Here is a 14002-nt window from a genome sequence, read left to right as displayed (position 1 = left end):
CCAAATTATGCCCCTTTTACACTTAAATTTTTTAACAAACTTCATTTTTAGCTCATCTGATTTTTTGAAAAAAAATGATGAGTTATTGTCATCACTTGAGCGGTTGTCGGCGTCGGCGTTGCCTGGTTAAGTTTTATGTTTAGGTCAGCTTTTCTCCTAAACTATCAAAGCTATTGCTTTGAAACTTGGAATACTTGTTCACCATCATAAGCTGACCCTGTATAGCAAGAAACATAACTCCATCTTGCTTTTTGCAAGATTTATGGCCCCTTTTGTACTTAGAAAATATCAGATTTCTTGGTTAAGTTTTATGTTTAGGTCAACTTTTCTCCTAAACTATCAAAGCTATTGCTTTGAAACTTGGAATACTTGTTCACCATCATAAGCAGACCCTGTAGATCAAGAAACATAACTCCATCTTGCTTTTTGCAAGATTTATTGCCCCTTTTGGACTTAGAAAATCAGTTTTCTTGGTTAAGTTTTATGTTTAGGTCAGCTTTTATCCTAAACTATCAAAGCTATTGCTTTAAAACTTGCAACACTTGTTCACCATCATAAGTTGACCCTGTATAGCAAGAAACATAACTCCGTCCTGCTTTTTGCAAGATTTATGGCCCCTTTTGGACTTAGAAAATATCAGATTTCTTGGTTAAGTTTTATGTTTAGGTCAGCTTTTATCCTAAACTATCAAAGCTATTGCTTTAAAACTTGCAACACTTGTTCACCATCATAAGTTGACCCTGTACAGCAAGAAACATAACTCCGTCCTGCTTTTTGCAAGATTTATGGCCCCTTTTGGACTTAGAAAATATCAGATTTCTTGGTTAAGTTTTATGTTTAGGTCAACTTTTTCTCTTAAACTTTCAAAGCTATTGCTTTGAAACTTGCAACACTTGTTCACCATCATAAGCTGACCCTGTACAGCAAGCAACATAACTCCATCCTGCTTTTTGCAATAATTATTGCCCCTTTTGGACTTAGAAAATCATTTTCTTGGTTGAGTATTATGTTTAAGTCAACTTTTCTCATAAACTATCAAAGCTATTGCTTTAAAACTTGCAACAGTTTTTCACCATCATAAGTGGACACTGTACATCAAGAAACATAACTCTATCCTGCTTTTTGCAAGAATGATGGCCCTTTTTAGACTTAGAAAATCATGGGTAGGACAATATTTCTATTACACAAAAAAAATCAGATGAGCGTCAGCACCCGCAAGGCGGTGCTCTTGTCTGGACATAACTTTGGTACTATATAAGATAATGACTTGAAACTCAAAATATATCTTTACCATCATCATCTGCATTTGTTGTAACAATCCTAATAACTCTAATTTGTGTATTTGATGGAATTATGCCACTTGGTGTATCTTCCTTTTATAGTAGAGGTCTCTTATTCAGACATATATTCATTTTACTGTCAAATCCCCGAATAGTGGAGCGTGCTGTCTTACGGACAGCTCTTGTTATAAACTGGATTTTAAGGCAAAATTTGTAGCAAAACTTGATGTGAGTTTTTCCATTCTGACATCACAATATCGTCTCTGACGTCTTTAGCGTCAATCTTATTTCGCTGAATTTTGTACCATTGAGTAGCATTAATTTTCTGAATGCAAAGTGACAATTATTTTGTATTTTTCATTGATATGACATTCAGAGCGCAGGAAAGGAAAAATGCCGAGAGCTCTCGGAACTGGGTGTTGCAAGAAAAGTGACATCAGGGGCCATGTTTCTGACACAATAGCAAAAATCTCGAACAATATGGCGACAAAGTAAAATCAGAACTCAATCGCATAAGTCCTGAATTTTGTACAGTAAAAATTTCAGGACGAAATTCGGCAAAAAAATTTGGGGCGCATTCCACCTTAATTGAAAGGTCCTCTCTCAGGGTTTGATCAAATGGTTTGGTGTGGCCCCTTCAAGGAAAGAATGTAGAAGAAATCTTTAAAAGGACTTCTCCTGAACTACTTGATAAACTTCACTAAACTTGATCAGTGTAACACCTTACAAGGTCCTAATGATTCTGCCTGGCCCCTTTAAGTGGCTGATAAAGTTAAATACAGAAAAAACTTTAAACGACTTCTTCCCAAGAACTGCTAAGTGAATCTTCATCAAACTTGGTCCTTCCTCAGATTTGTTAAAATGGTTCTGTTGGACCACAGGGTTTAAAGAACAAAAATATTAACAAAACAAAGACTTCTTCTAATGAATCTGTTAATTGCATGTATGTTGACTGTCAAAGTAGAAACTCCTTCAAATGGCATTTTTCTTGTTAAGGCAGTATTTCTTGTCAGTTTTTGTAAACTCTTTCTTGACCTTTCAAACCTGTCAGAAGTAAATCTCAGCATAGCTGCAGAAACTATTGCATAATAACTGGCCAGGAAGAGGTTAAATTTATTGTTACAGTTGTTTTCAGGTTCTTTGTTATGGCAAGTAGCATTTACTTTAAATTTCAGTAAAAAAAAAAAACATAACAAAAACAACATATAACCAGTTTCTGAGTTAGGTTGTTCTATTACAGGCATTTGAAGACCATCAGATGTATTGTTTGATAGGATGTTTATGTGGCCTGGCTATATACAACTCAGTCATTATACAGCTTAGTTTTCCATTAGTTTTGTTCAAAAAGCTTTTAAATGGGTAAGTGTATCTCTCTGCTCATACATTTACTTCTAAGTTTTATATGATTAAACATATTGAATCTTATTTTTTAAATTGTTTATTTCTTATCTCTTTATAAGATAACATAAATTTCTAAATACTTTTGTGATTGCCATATGGTTGTAGATACCATAAGAGTCTTGTCCCCGCCTTTTTCGAAGGAAAAAAGGGGAACATAGAAATAGAGAGCATCATTCTGTCTGTCCTTCCGTCCATCACATTTCATGTCTGGTCCATAACTTTGCAAATAACTTGGCATAAATGCTCCCCATAATGAGATCATGTGTCATGCGTAAGACTCAGACCCTTAGCTGCAAGGTCAAGGACACATAAGTCAAAGGTGAACAGGGTCTGCTTCGTATCCGGTCCATAACCCTGCCATTCATCAATCAACCTAAGATTTTTGTATATTCATTGATTCAGAGTCAGTGACCTGAACTGCCCAGCCACAGCAGCCTCTACGGTGATGAATGAGGTGTCCAAAGTGACATCTACATGTTGCAGAACATGTTTTACAATCCACCTTATATAACCTGGTTTATGTAATTTATACTATGACAGTGTTGATTGTATCAAAATATTGCTCAAATAATGTGATATTTATTGAATGTTTTTTTGTGTGTGTGTTTAGGAAACCTACATTAGATGATATAGTAGAACTAATGCCTACAGTGGGAAGGTAAGGTGTTGTTTCTTGAAATATTTTCATTTTGAGACTAATACATGTATTGAGTGGTGATTTGCATCTGCTGTGTTGAAAAATAATGTTTGTGTTTAAGACAAATGTTAAATTTTTTATGTCAGTTTTAGCTGATCATTAATGACTGATGGCTGGTGTTAAGTATTTACTTTTGGAGCATTTCTCAGTATATAAAAAAAAAAGTATCAAAATAATGCTGGTGTTGCAAAACTTTCTTTCTTAAAACAGTAGCTGTTGTGATCTCGAGATGATTTGTGTAAATTTAGATAGACAGGTTGCTTCATATGACATAATTATGTTATTGTTAATATTCTAGAGCTTTATAATATCAGATTATTTAACATTGTGTTGAACAATACCGTGATACATTTAGACATGTACCCATTTCAGTGGAGTATAATGGACAAGCTGATAGGTGAGTCCAATATATTTTTCAGATGGGTATGGGTCTAAATATATCAGTGTTGAATAATCAGTAAAAATAGAGAGAAAAATCAGACGGAAAAGATTCCATCTTTTAAATGTATGCAAAAATATTGCAACAAGCTTTCTTGATTATTCCTGTTGATATTTGTGTTGATATATATATCAGTCAGCAGATATTGTCATTTAGTCCACATGCAGAATCAAAGTTGTTGCATTGTCAAGTGCAGAATGTATTGTTTCCAATTTGGAAATATATTAGACGGACATGTGGTACGTATGCCAATTACTGACTGAAATAGAAAAATAGGTGTAGTGTAATACAATTTATTCCATTTCAGGAGTTTTGAAAGTCTTCTCAATTATGATGGGGATGATATAGAGGATGTTTTCTGTCTTACATTTGAGGTAGGACTTGGGTCTAAAGTTAACAGATTGAGTTTGGAGACCCTACTCCATACCAACTCTGATGGACTCCTAGAAACCCTATCATTTGTCATTAAAAATTGCAAAGCTAATTTCCTCCCTTTAACTTAGGAAAATACCCTATTTGGATAATATTTTAATTGTTTTCCATTTAAAAGCATTATAGACTTATCACAGTTGAGTAATACCTTATGACTCATAAAAGCAGGTTTACTACTGACGACTGGTGATAAATACACAGAATCGAAATTCACTGTTCTAGTGATTTAGCAAGTGACAATTGTCATCAGAAACAATAAGAAGCCTATTAAAGCAAGGTATTGGTGATCCAGAGAGGATGCATACATATTTTAAGCATGGTAGAAAATACATAATTATAGATTTTCAGATTGGGTCACACAGATTTACCCTCATCTACCTGTCCATACAGTGTTTCACTGCAGTTTGGTTGAATATTGTCCAGTAAATATTTTACCATATTTTACAGATAAGCCAGGAATGTTTTGGAGAAACAAAAACAGTAGAGTTGGTTTCTGGTGGTTCTTCCAAGATTGTTAATAAGGAAAACAGGTATAATATTCCAGTTATTGCACAGCTAGTTAGGTATCTAATATACTAATGAAAGTGTTGGATGGCATTGTATCAACAGTTTACAGTTTATGTAAATATTTACTGGTAGGGGGTCTATTTGAACTGTTCCTTGTTTGCTTTTCTTAGGTTTTGGGGTATATATATTTACTATTTGTGCTTACATGTATATATTTATCATTGTATGTATTTGCAGGAAAGAGTTTGTAGACCTGTATGTAAACTATATCTTTAACAAGTCTGTGGAGAGCCATTTTAGTTCTTTCTACACAGGATTCCATAAAGTTTGTGGTGGTAGAGTTTTGGTAAGTATAACGAAATACTGTAATATTTCATTTTTTCTGCTTAAAATTTAGGTCAGATATCATTTCTTACTTCAGTATTAATGTCTAGAACTTAAACCATTCAAGGTATTCACATAGGTAGGTGTTGTTGTAAAGAGTGCATGAAGTGGGTCAGATAGCTTCAAGTGAAGGGTACAAATCAAGCTGAAAGCTTGAATTTGTTCATCATATTTGATGTCAAGAGCATAACTTAAAACTGTTCGAGGTATTGACTTGAAGCTTGGCCTATGTATGTGGTGGTGAGGTAATTTGAGGAGTCCAACAACCCACATTACTCTTCCTTCACCACTCCTTTCCCCAACCCATCTCCAAATTAACCCTCCATCAAAAAGAAATGTTTAACTTCTAGCTTCTGGTACCTTAGTATCTTTTCACAGCTGCCACAAAAAAGCAGTCCCGCATCAATTAGCAGCCATTTTACCCATCCCACACTACATTGCCAAAGTACACACAATGCAGTAAAATTCATTGTTTATATTTATTTGATGAGTGATATTATTTGCCATCTTGTGTGCAACTGATTGGTCAAATAAATTCTAACCTCATGGTTTTAACTTTGGTTGGATATTTAGCTATGTCCTTGTTGTAGTGCTGAACCTACTTTGATCTAAAACTTTAGGCGTACATTGAGAGCTCTTGTTTTACTTAAAAGTATGACAACTACACTTGTATGTCGTCAATGTGAAGTAGACATATTTTGTTCTTTCTAACGTTTTCAGGGGGCATGGGTCTTGTACTGTTGGCACAATTTTTGTAGACATTTTATTTTATGGATTGACACATCCGCACATTCAGTGAAATTTGGTTATCTGTGAATATTAACTTTTTAATGATTTTGCTGCAAGTAGCAAATATCAAACTAGATACAGTGCTCATTAGAAAGTTGGGATTAAATGTATTATTCGACCAAATGATATCTACTTTGCTATTTACAATTATTAATGGAAGGCTTAAAATGAAATATTAGATTGTCAAGCAGAAATGAAGAAAGCCTTTATATGTATCAAAATAGTTCTACCAAGAATGAAAACCTAAGTTTAACCCTTATCATGCTGGACATGATTGATTCTGCCTTTGTGACCAGTGCAGATCATGATCAGCCTGCACATCTGTGCAGTCTGATCATAACCTGCACTGTTCGGCATTCAGTTAGTATCTTTTTTGTATGCACCCCTTTTAGCAGTTTATGGTACTGTCCAAATTGAAAGATGGACAAGTTCATTATAGAAATTTAGCAGAGTATGGGCTAGAAAAGACATAGCAGTAAGAGCACAAAAATAACTGTAACTTACAATTAAAAACTTTCATATAAGACTTGTTGATTTGTAAAGTGTATTAAAAGTACTCTAGTGCTGTAAGGTAATGTTTCTATTAAAACAGGAGTTGTTCCATCCAGAGGAGCTCAGGTCAATGGTAATTGGAAATGAAAATTATGATTTTCACGAGCTAGAAAAGGTATGAAACTCTATTTACATTTTCGAGAAAAACAATATCTCCATGCAGAATTTTGTAAAATTTCTAAATAATGATTTTGCCCGAGTTTTTCAATGGGAAAATATATTTTTGACCGTAAGATTGAAGTTATTGAAAATTCTTTGAAAATTCGAAAAGATCATACTCCCACCCTTGTAGCCTGTATAAAATGTTTTAATTTATACATTTTCTTGCAGAATACAGCCACAATTCATGAAAAAAAAACTGTAACAGTTTAAGTGGACAGAACAAGTTCATATCTTTTAACATTTTACTAAAGTAATACAGCCATTGTCTTAATCAGAATAATCTTTCTTTCCACCTTTCATTCGATTTCTAAATGGAAACTACAGCTATTATTTTTTAGTTGATTACAATACAGATATGTATGTATTAAAATGTTACTTGAATGCTTTATTACAGAACACAGAATACAAGGGAGACTATCACAGATATCATCAAACTATAAAACATTTCTGGGACGTGTTCCATGATCTCACTTTAGAGGACAAGAAGAAGTTTCTATGTAATTATTTTATTACTTCTACTGTCAATTATTTATTTTATCTATGTGTAAATTCTCATCCATTATTCTAAACACTGTGACATGATTAGTGATGAAAATTTCGTTTTGAATTGTTGGGGAAGCCAAAAACACATACTGACCTCCAGAAGTAGGTTATGACATTTTAACGTAACGCGATGACATCGTTCACAAAATGACCAACCGCTACATTATTGTTTTTGGATTTATTTTAATAAACTGTTGTTGTTGGGTTTAATAATAAAACAGTTGTTGTGTGTGTTAGATTTGGTCAATATAAGGATTTATTACCCTGGAAAAAGTGATACCAGTCTTGGGTTATATCACTCTTTTCAAGGTCAATATGTCCTCATATCGACCTCTCTAAAAGGCAAGAATTGCATAATACATGGTTTAGTAGTTCACTGTCAGTATGAGTATCTCGAGTCAGAAAATGTCACAAAGCACTTCCTCATTAGACACTTTTGCAACAGAGTTGGATTTATCTCTGTATGTCAATGCTGTTTAAAAAAAAAAAAGATAAATTGCACCATATTTTCATTTCAGTATACCTAACTGGTAGTGACAAAATTCCAATAGTGGGGATGAAACACGTAAAGGTAATGACTTGATAGAGTTGTTCTGGAAAATGTGGTCTTATTTAGGAGTATTAAATTCTTTACAAGAACACATTTCAATTTTTATTATTATTTTTTTTACTTCAGAATGTTCAATAAAATTTATTATGCAGTCTAAGAATGAAATTAAACAAACTTGCCATAACCTGCCATTTAATTGATAAAGATACTGAAGTAGTCATTATTTTATTTTTCATTGACAGCTTGTGATACAGCCAATGAATGTAGCAGAGAAATATCTACCCGTGGCTCATACCTGTTTTAACCTTCTCGATCTTCCAAAATACACAACAAAAGAGACTATGAAAACAAAACTGTTACAGGCCATACAACAGACAGAAGGTTTTGGACTTGTTTAGTAAAACTATGTAGAATTGCTAGAACTGAGCAAGATTCACAGCTTCAGTGGTTGACTTTTAAGTTGGATGCAAAAATTTCTTGTATGATGCCCATCTATGAAATTTTACTATGGATTGTTCAGAAACTTTGAATAGCATGTTGAATGCCTAACTTATGAGCTAATTTATTAAAAAAACATGACTTTTTAAAAAGTGTTCCTAATGTACAGTACTGCTGTGTTGCAAAAATATGCATTAATCAGAATAGTTTTACCTTGATGTATTCAAGGTTGGATGGTTTGTGAACTATAATTAATCGTCTTACATTATATTGTCTGGCTGTGAACCAATTCCTGTATCTGTGAGAGAAGTTTCTATATTTTCAGTATTTTTTTTTTTTTTTACATTTTTGTTATTTTCCCAACTGGTATATATGTTATCAACTGGAGAGAGAGGGAGGTAAATCTTGACAGGGCTTCCATTCTGATCAATCAGTAAGAGACATAAAATATTTTAATTATTAACTGATGTTGATTTACAATGAGATAGTTCCCTCAAGCAGGGAATAGCGTGTAAAATACAGTACAACATAGAACATTAAGTTCTATAGTCCTATATATGTACTACGTATATACATATACAGGACTATAGAACATTAAAAAGGATTTAGTTACTAGCACCTGTGATTAAGTCAGTTCATTTGAGTAGGTAATTTTAACTTCTGTTGTTGTTTTTTTATGCCCCCGGCATCTACTGATGCGGGAGGCATATAGTGATTGTCCTGTTTGTTCATCTGTCCATCCATACGAGGTTAACCAAATGGGACCGTTTCGTCTAGCATCAATACCCCTAACTAGAATGACTTGATACTAATGCAGATGTAACCTGTGACCATTCCTCATCTTCAGACATCACCTGACCTCAGTTTGACCTTGACCTCGTTTTGGACTTGGGTTGCTTTGTATCGACAAGGATGCCATGCCCAAGGATGCCACCGGGGGCATCAAGCATTTATTGAACGCAGCTCCTTGTTTTTAATCTCAAGTAGGCTATTGGTCCATATTATTTTGTTAAGATATTCATGTAATGTTAGAAATTACCTATATTTCTCCCTATAATTTTTTGTGGAAAAGTTGGTTGACGTTTGTGTTGTCTTATTTCATTAAAACATTCCCTCATGTTAGAATTAGAGAAAATATTATCAGATTTGTTATTCTTGTCACAGTATTAGATATTTGATACAACAATGAAATTTTTTGGTACATACAACATTGTTACCCTAAAAAAATCTTTACTCTTGGCCTACTAGTACCGGTATATGCAAATGTCAAGTTTCCTTGTGCTGTAATAGTGGTTAACATTCAATGCATGCATGTAGGTATGCAGTATATAGATGCGCTTCCATAGATGTCTTTTCATATTGAATTCATGAAACAAGTTTAATAAAATGCCCAGCTCTGTTAAGCATTTTATCATTTTTACTCAGAGTGTGGAAAGACACAAATGCAAGAATCTTTTCGTCACGGTGTTAGCTTTTTCAAAGGAAACGCAAAGATATTATTTTTCTTTACCTGTTATAGACAAAGCTAGTCTATACTTTAAGTGACATTAGCATCAAATTTTACAATGCAGGTGTAATACCAAAAGTATGCCATGGCATATTATCACTACTATTGGGTCAAATATAAACCCATATCATTACAATGTAATAGTAACCATCTGCTTTAATTGTCCAGTAAACGGGATCTCAGATGTACATGTATGTCTTGCTGGTACTGAACTACAAAGTGGGTATAAATTTTAGTTGTAGCCAATAGAAATAGCTGAAACAAAAAGAAAATTTGTTTGTATTACGCATAAGCTTGAACTCCGGAAAACCAAATCTTACAGTTTTAACTTCTGGCTGTGCCACTGATGAAAATATTGCTTCTGTGGTTCACACATTGAAAAAATATTTTGATCATACTCTGAAGCAAACCAATATCCACTTATTTATTAGGTTAAGTTTTGCAGTGTTGTGAATTTTAACATCACAGGCACTGACTGAATTATACACAAAACATTCTGCACATATATGTACCCATACACCTATGAAATGACATCCTTTTGGATTAATTATGTGTTACCACTCTGCAAAAACTGTTTTCTTTCGTACACTTAAAGATAGCATATAAACAGTTTCCAGTTTTCGCTATGTTTAATTTCAAATAATTACATCTTGTATTACAATTATATACAATTTACACAGTGGTGCTCAATTATGTATTGTTAAGATAGTAAAACTTTGATATTTATGTTTGTTGTAAATATGCTATGTGTTTTGAGAAAAGAAAATATAAGAATATTTTTTAGAAAATCTTGGAAAAACTATCACTACAGTATTGTCTTGTTCTTTAATTTTAAAATTTCATTTAAAATGATGTGTTTGAGTTTATTTAACCTTTACCCTGCTGATGGCAATTGATTCTGCCTTTGCGACCAGTGCAGACCAAGATCAGCCTGTACGTCCGTGCAGTCTGATCATGGTCTGCAGTGTTCGCTATTCAGTCGGTAAATTTTCAGTGAACACCCCTTCGAACAATGAATGATACTGCCCAAATTGAATGATGGACCAGTCCATTTTAGAAATTTAGCAGGGTAAATGTTAATGATGTGTTTGGTTTTATTAGCTCACCTGTCACAAAGTGACAAGGTGAGCTTTTGTGATCACGCGGTGTCCGTCGTCCGTGCCTCCGTCCGTAAACTTTTGCTTGTGACCACTCTAGAGGTCACATTTTTCATGGGATCTTTATGAAAGTTGGTCTGAATGTTCATCTTGATGATATCTAGGTCAAGTTCGAAACTGGGTCACGTGCCTTCAAAAAGTAGGTCAGTAGGTCTAAAAATAGAAAAACCTTGTGACCCCTCTAGAGGCCATATATTTCACAAGATCTTCATGAAAATTGGTCAGAACGTTCACCTTGATATCTAGGTCAAGTTCGAAACTGGGTCACGTGCCATCAAAAACTAGGTCAGTAGGTCTAAAAATAGAAAAACCTTGTGACCTCCCTAGAGGCCATATATTACAGAAGATCTTCATGAAAATTGGTCAGAACGTTCACCTTGATGATATCTAGGTCAGGTTCGAAACTGGGTCACATGCGATTAAAAACTAGGTCAGTAGGTCAAATAATAGAAAAACCTTGTGACCTCTCTAGAGGCCATATTTTTCATGGGATCTGTATGAAATTTGGTCTGAATGTTCGTCTTGATGATATCTAGGTCAAGTTCAGAACAGGTTCGTGTGCGGTCAAAAACTAGGTCAGTAGGTCGAAAAATAGAAAAACTTTGTGACCTCTCTAAAGGCCATACTTGTGAATGGATCTCCATAAAAATTGGTCAGAATGTTCACCTTGATGATATCTAGGTCAAGTTTGAAACTGGGTCACGTGCCTTAAAAAACTAGGTCAATAGGGCAAATAATAAAAAAAACCTTGTGACCTCTCTAGAGGCCATACTTTTCATGGGATCTGTATGAAAGTTGGTCTGAATGTTCATCTTGATGATATCTAGGTCAAGTTTGAAACTGGGTCAACTGTGGTCAAAAACTATGTCAGTAGGTCTAAAATTATTAAAATCTTTTGACCTCTCTAGAAGCCATATTTTTCAATGGATCTTCATGAAAATTAATCTGAATGTTCACCTTGATGATATCTAGGTCAGTTTCGAAACTGGGTCACGTGCGGTCAAAAACTAGGCCAGTAGGTATAAAAATAGAAAAAGCTTGTGACCTCTCTAGAGGCCATATTTTTCATGACATCTTCATGAAAATTAGTGAGAATGTTCATCTTGATGATATCTAGGTAAAGTTCAAAACAGGATCACGTACCTTTGAAAACTAGGTCAATAGGTCAAATAATAGAAAAACCTTGTGACCTCTCTAGAGACCATATTTTTCAATGGATTTTCATGAAAATTGGTCAGAATTTTTATCTTGATAATATCTATGTCAAGTTCAAAACTGGGTCACATGAGCTCAAAAACTAGGTCATTATGTCAAATAATAGAAAAAACGACGTCATACTCAAAACTGGGTCATGTGGGAAGAGGTGAGCGATTCAGGACCATCATGGTCCTCGTGTTTAATAAGTAACACTGTTTTATTCCCAAAACATGGTGGCAGCAGTAGATGATGTTTGTGTATCCTAAATATAACCCGCAGTATTAATGTAGTGGTTCTACTTTCTATATACTTGTGTTAGGCATATCCCTGTGTTCACATTCTTCTGTAGATTACAGGTGTGTAACTGACAGTAACAAATGTCCGAGGTAGAACTACTTTCTTCACATTCATAGATATGGTGGTTGTGATGTAAACTGGAGTTTTACCTAATACTAGTCAGTGAAACCTCGTATAGAAATGTGAATTGATGTATGTTTTTCAAAACAATTGTATCCATTATTTATGTTATGAACATTTATCGTAACTGTTTAAACATGTTTGTTAGAAACATGCATAATATATGTGACTATCAGTTTCTGGTTTATGAGGTTGAATATTTAGTTATTTAAGTAAAGAAAATCACTGTAGAGAATCTTTTACATATTGTTTGAAGATTTATTGACGGGTTCACTTCACGTAAAAATATATCTGGTTTTGAACAGCAAAATTAGACTTGATCAGTGTTTTGTGAACATATTTGTCCAAATTTGCTGTGTTTTGAATTTAGACACTACAGATACTTACTTTAGTCTATATGTCAGAAATCACAATCTCTTTATTACCTAAAAAACCTTAGTACTTAGACTTTTTTATTTTATGTCATTTCTTTCATAAATGACCAATAAAAGGGCTACTTTGTTGAATGTTTGACTGAAGAATAGACAGAGAATTTCTTTTTACAGTTTGTGCAATTTCAGCATAATTTGCATCTTGCATGTTTTATGTTTTTACATAGCTAGTCTTTTAATACCAAAATGGTTCTTGTAGTAAAGTTTAGTTCAGCTTGTTACTGTCCAAGGTGAGAATAGTAAACAAAGATTTTATGGAGTTATAGAATGTGGTGTATGGTATCAAATGCACTCTCATTTAAAAACATAAAGCTAAATGATTAAAATCTTACTACAACTCTTTACAACCAGAGATCTCGTGACCAAGTTGCTTTCCATAATAAATGTCCAGACACTTGTCAGTTTTAAATTAAAAAAAACATTTAATTACTTGATCAGTGTGATAAGTGATTTAAGAGGAATGGTTATGATTCTGAGGGTTATTATATTTCATTAGATTGAGTTTCAATACACAGTTAAAACTTGATATCTCGAACTTGCTTATCTACAAATTCTGGCAGTCTCAATTACATTTTCTTGTCTGGTCCCAAAACCCTGTGCACAAAATATCATTTAAAGTTGAATTATGTTTATCTCAAAATAAAAGGCGCGACTCTTGGAAATGAGGCTTGTAGTTTAAAAATAAGATAATCCATTCCTGCTATCAAGGTGCAGAAAGATCCATTTTACCTATATATTCTTCATTATTTTAGAAATATATTTTATCATCTTTAGTGATAGGCATGATACAATGCATATTACATTATTTCCTTTATAAGGTGTGTCCATTTAAAGATATTTTGTTTATGATTTTGTATTGTTGAAACACTAATAAAACCCTATTTGATAATTGTATATGGTCGTTGTTTCTATTTTATACAAAATACCATCATAAGTACAGTGTGTTTGAAAAATAATCAATAAACATGTATCCGACTCCTGGTAAGACCACATGTTAATGAAATGCATTCAAGACTATAGGGCAGCTTAAACAAGCATTCACCAAGCTAAACTAGAACCGTCTGGGATGAACAAGCAACCTCTGAAGTAGACTAATAGCTTTGATAAATAAGCACACTC

General features: G+C 33.7%; 1 protein-coding gene across 4 annotated transcripts in view; it reads left to right on the top strand.

Moving 5' to 3' along the window:
• Positions 1-13777, top strand: part of LOC128550214 (probable E3 ubiquitin-protein ligase HERC4) — a 61350-nt gene extending 47573 nt beyond the window's left edge. For all 4 annotated transcript variants that reach the window (XM_053528758.1, XM_053528771.1, XM_053528752.1 and 1 more), the window contains 9 exons: positions 2521-2639; positions 3292-3339; positions 4125-4191; positions 4697-4779; positions 4994-5102; positions 6522-6596; positions 7038-7140; positions 7705-7757; positions 7979-13777. In XM_053528758.1, the coding sequence (XP_053384733.1) occupies positions 2521-2639; positions 3292-3339; positions 4125-4191; positions 4697-4779; positions 4994-5102; positions 6522-6596; positions 7038-7140; positions 7705-7757; positions 7979-8134 (813 nt within the window). In that variant the 3' untranslated portion in view covers positions 8135-13777. The remainder of the gene's footprint in view (positions 1-2520; positions 2640-3291; positions 3340-4124; positions 4192-4696; positions 4780-4993; positions 5103-6521; positions 6597-7037; positions 7141-7704; positions 7758-7978) is intronic.
• The last annotated feature ends 225 nt before the right edge of the window (positions 13778-14002 follow it).

Source organism: Mercenaria mercenaria, chromosome 2, assembly GCF_021730395.1.
Source record: "Mercenaria mercenaria strain notata chromosome 2, MADL_Memer_1, whole genome shotgun sequence".
Classification (NCBI taxonomy): domain Eukaryota; kingdom Metazoa; phylum Mollusca; class Bivalvia; order Venerida; family Veneridae; genus Mercenaria; species Mercenaria mercenaria.
Note: the sequence above shows the minus strand (reverse complement) of the source record. Positions and strands in the feature narration are given on the sequence as shown.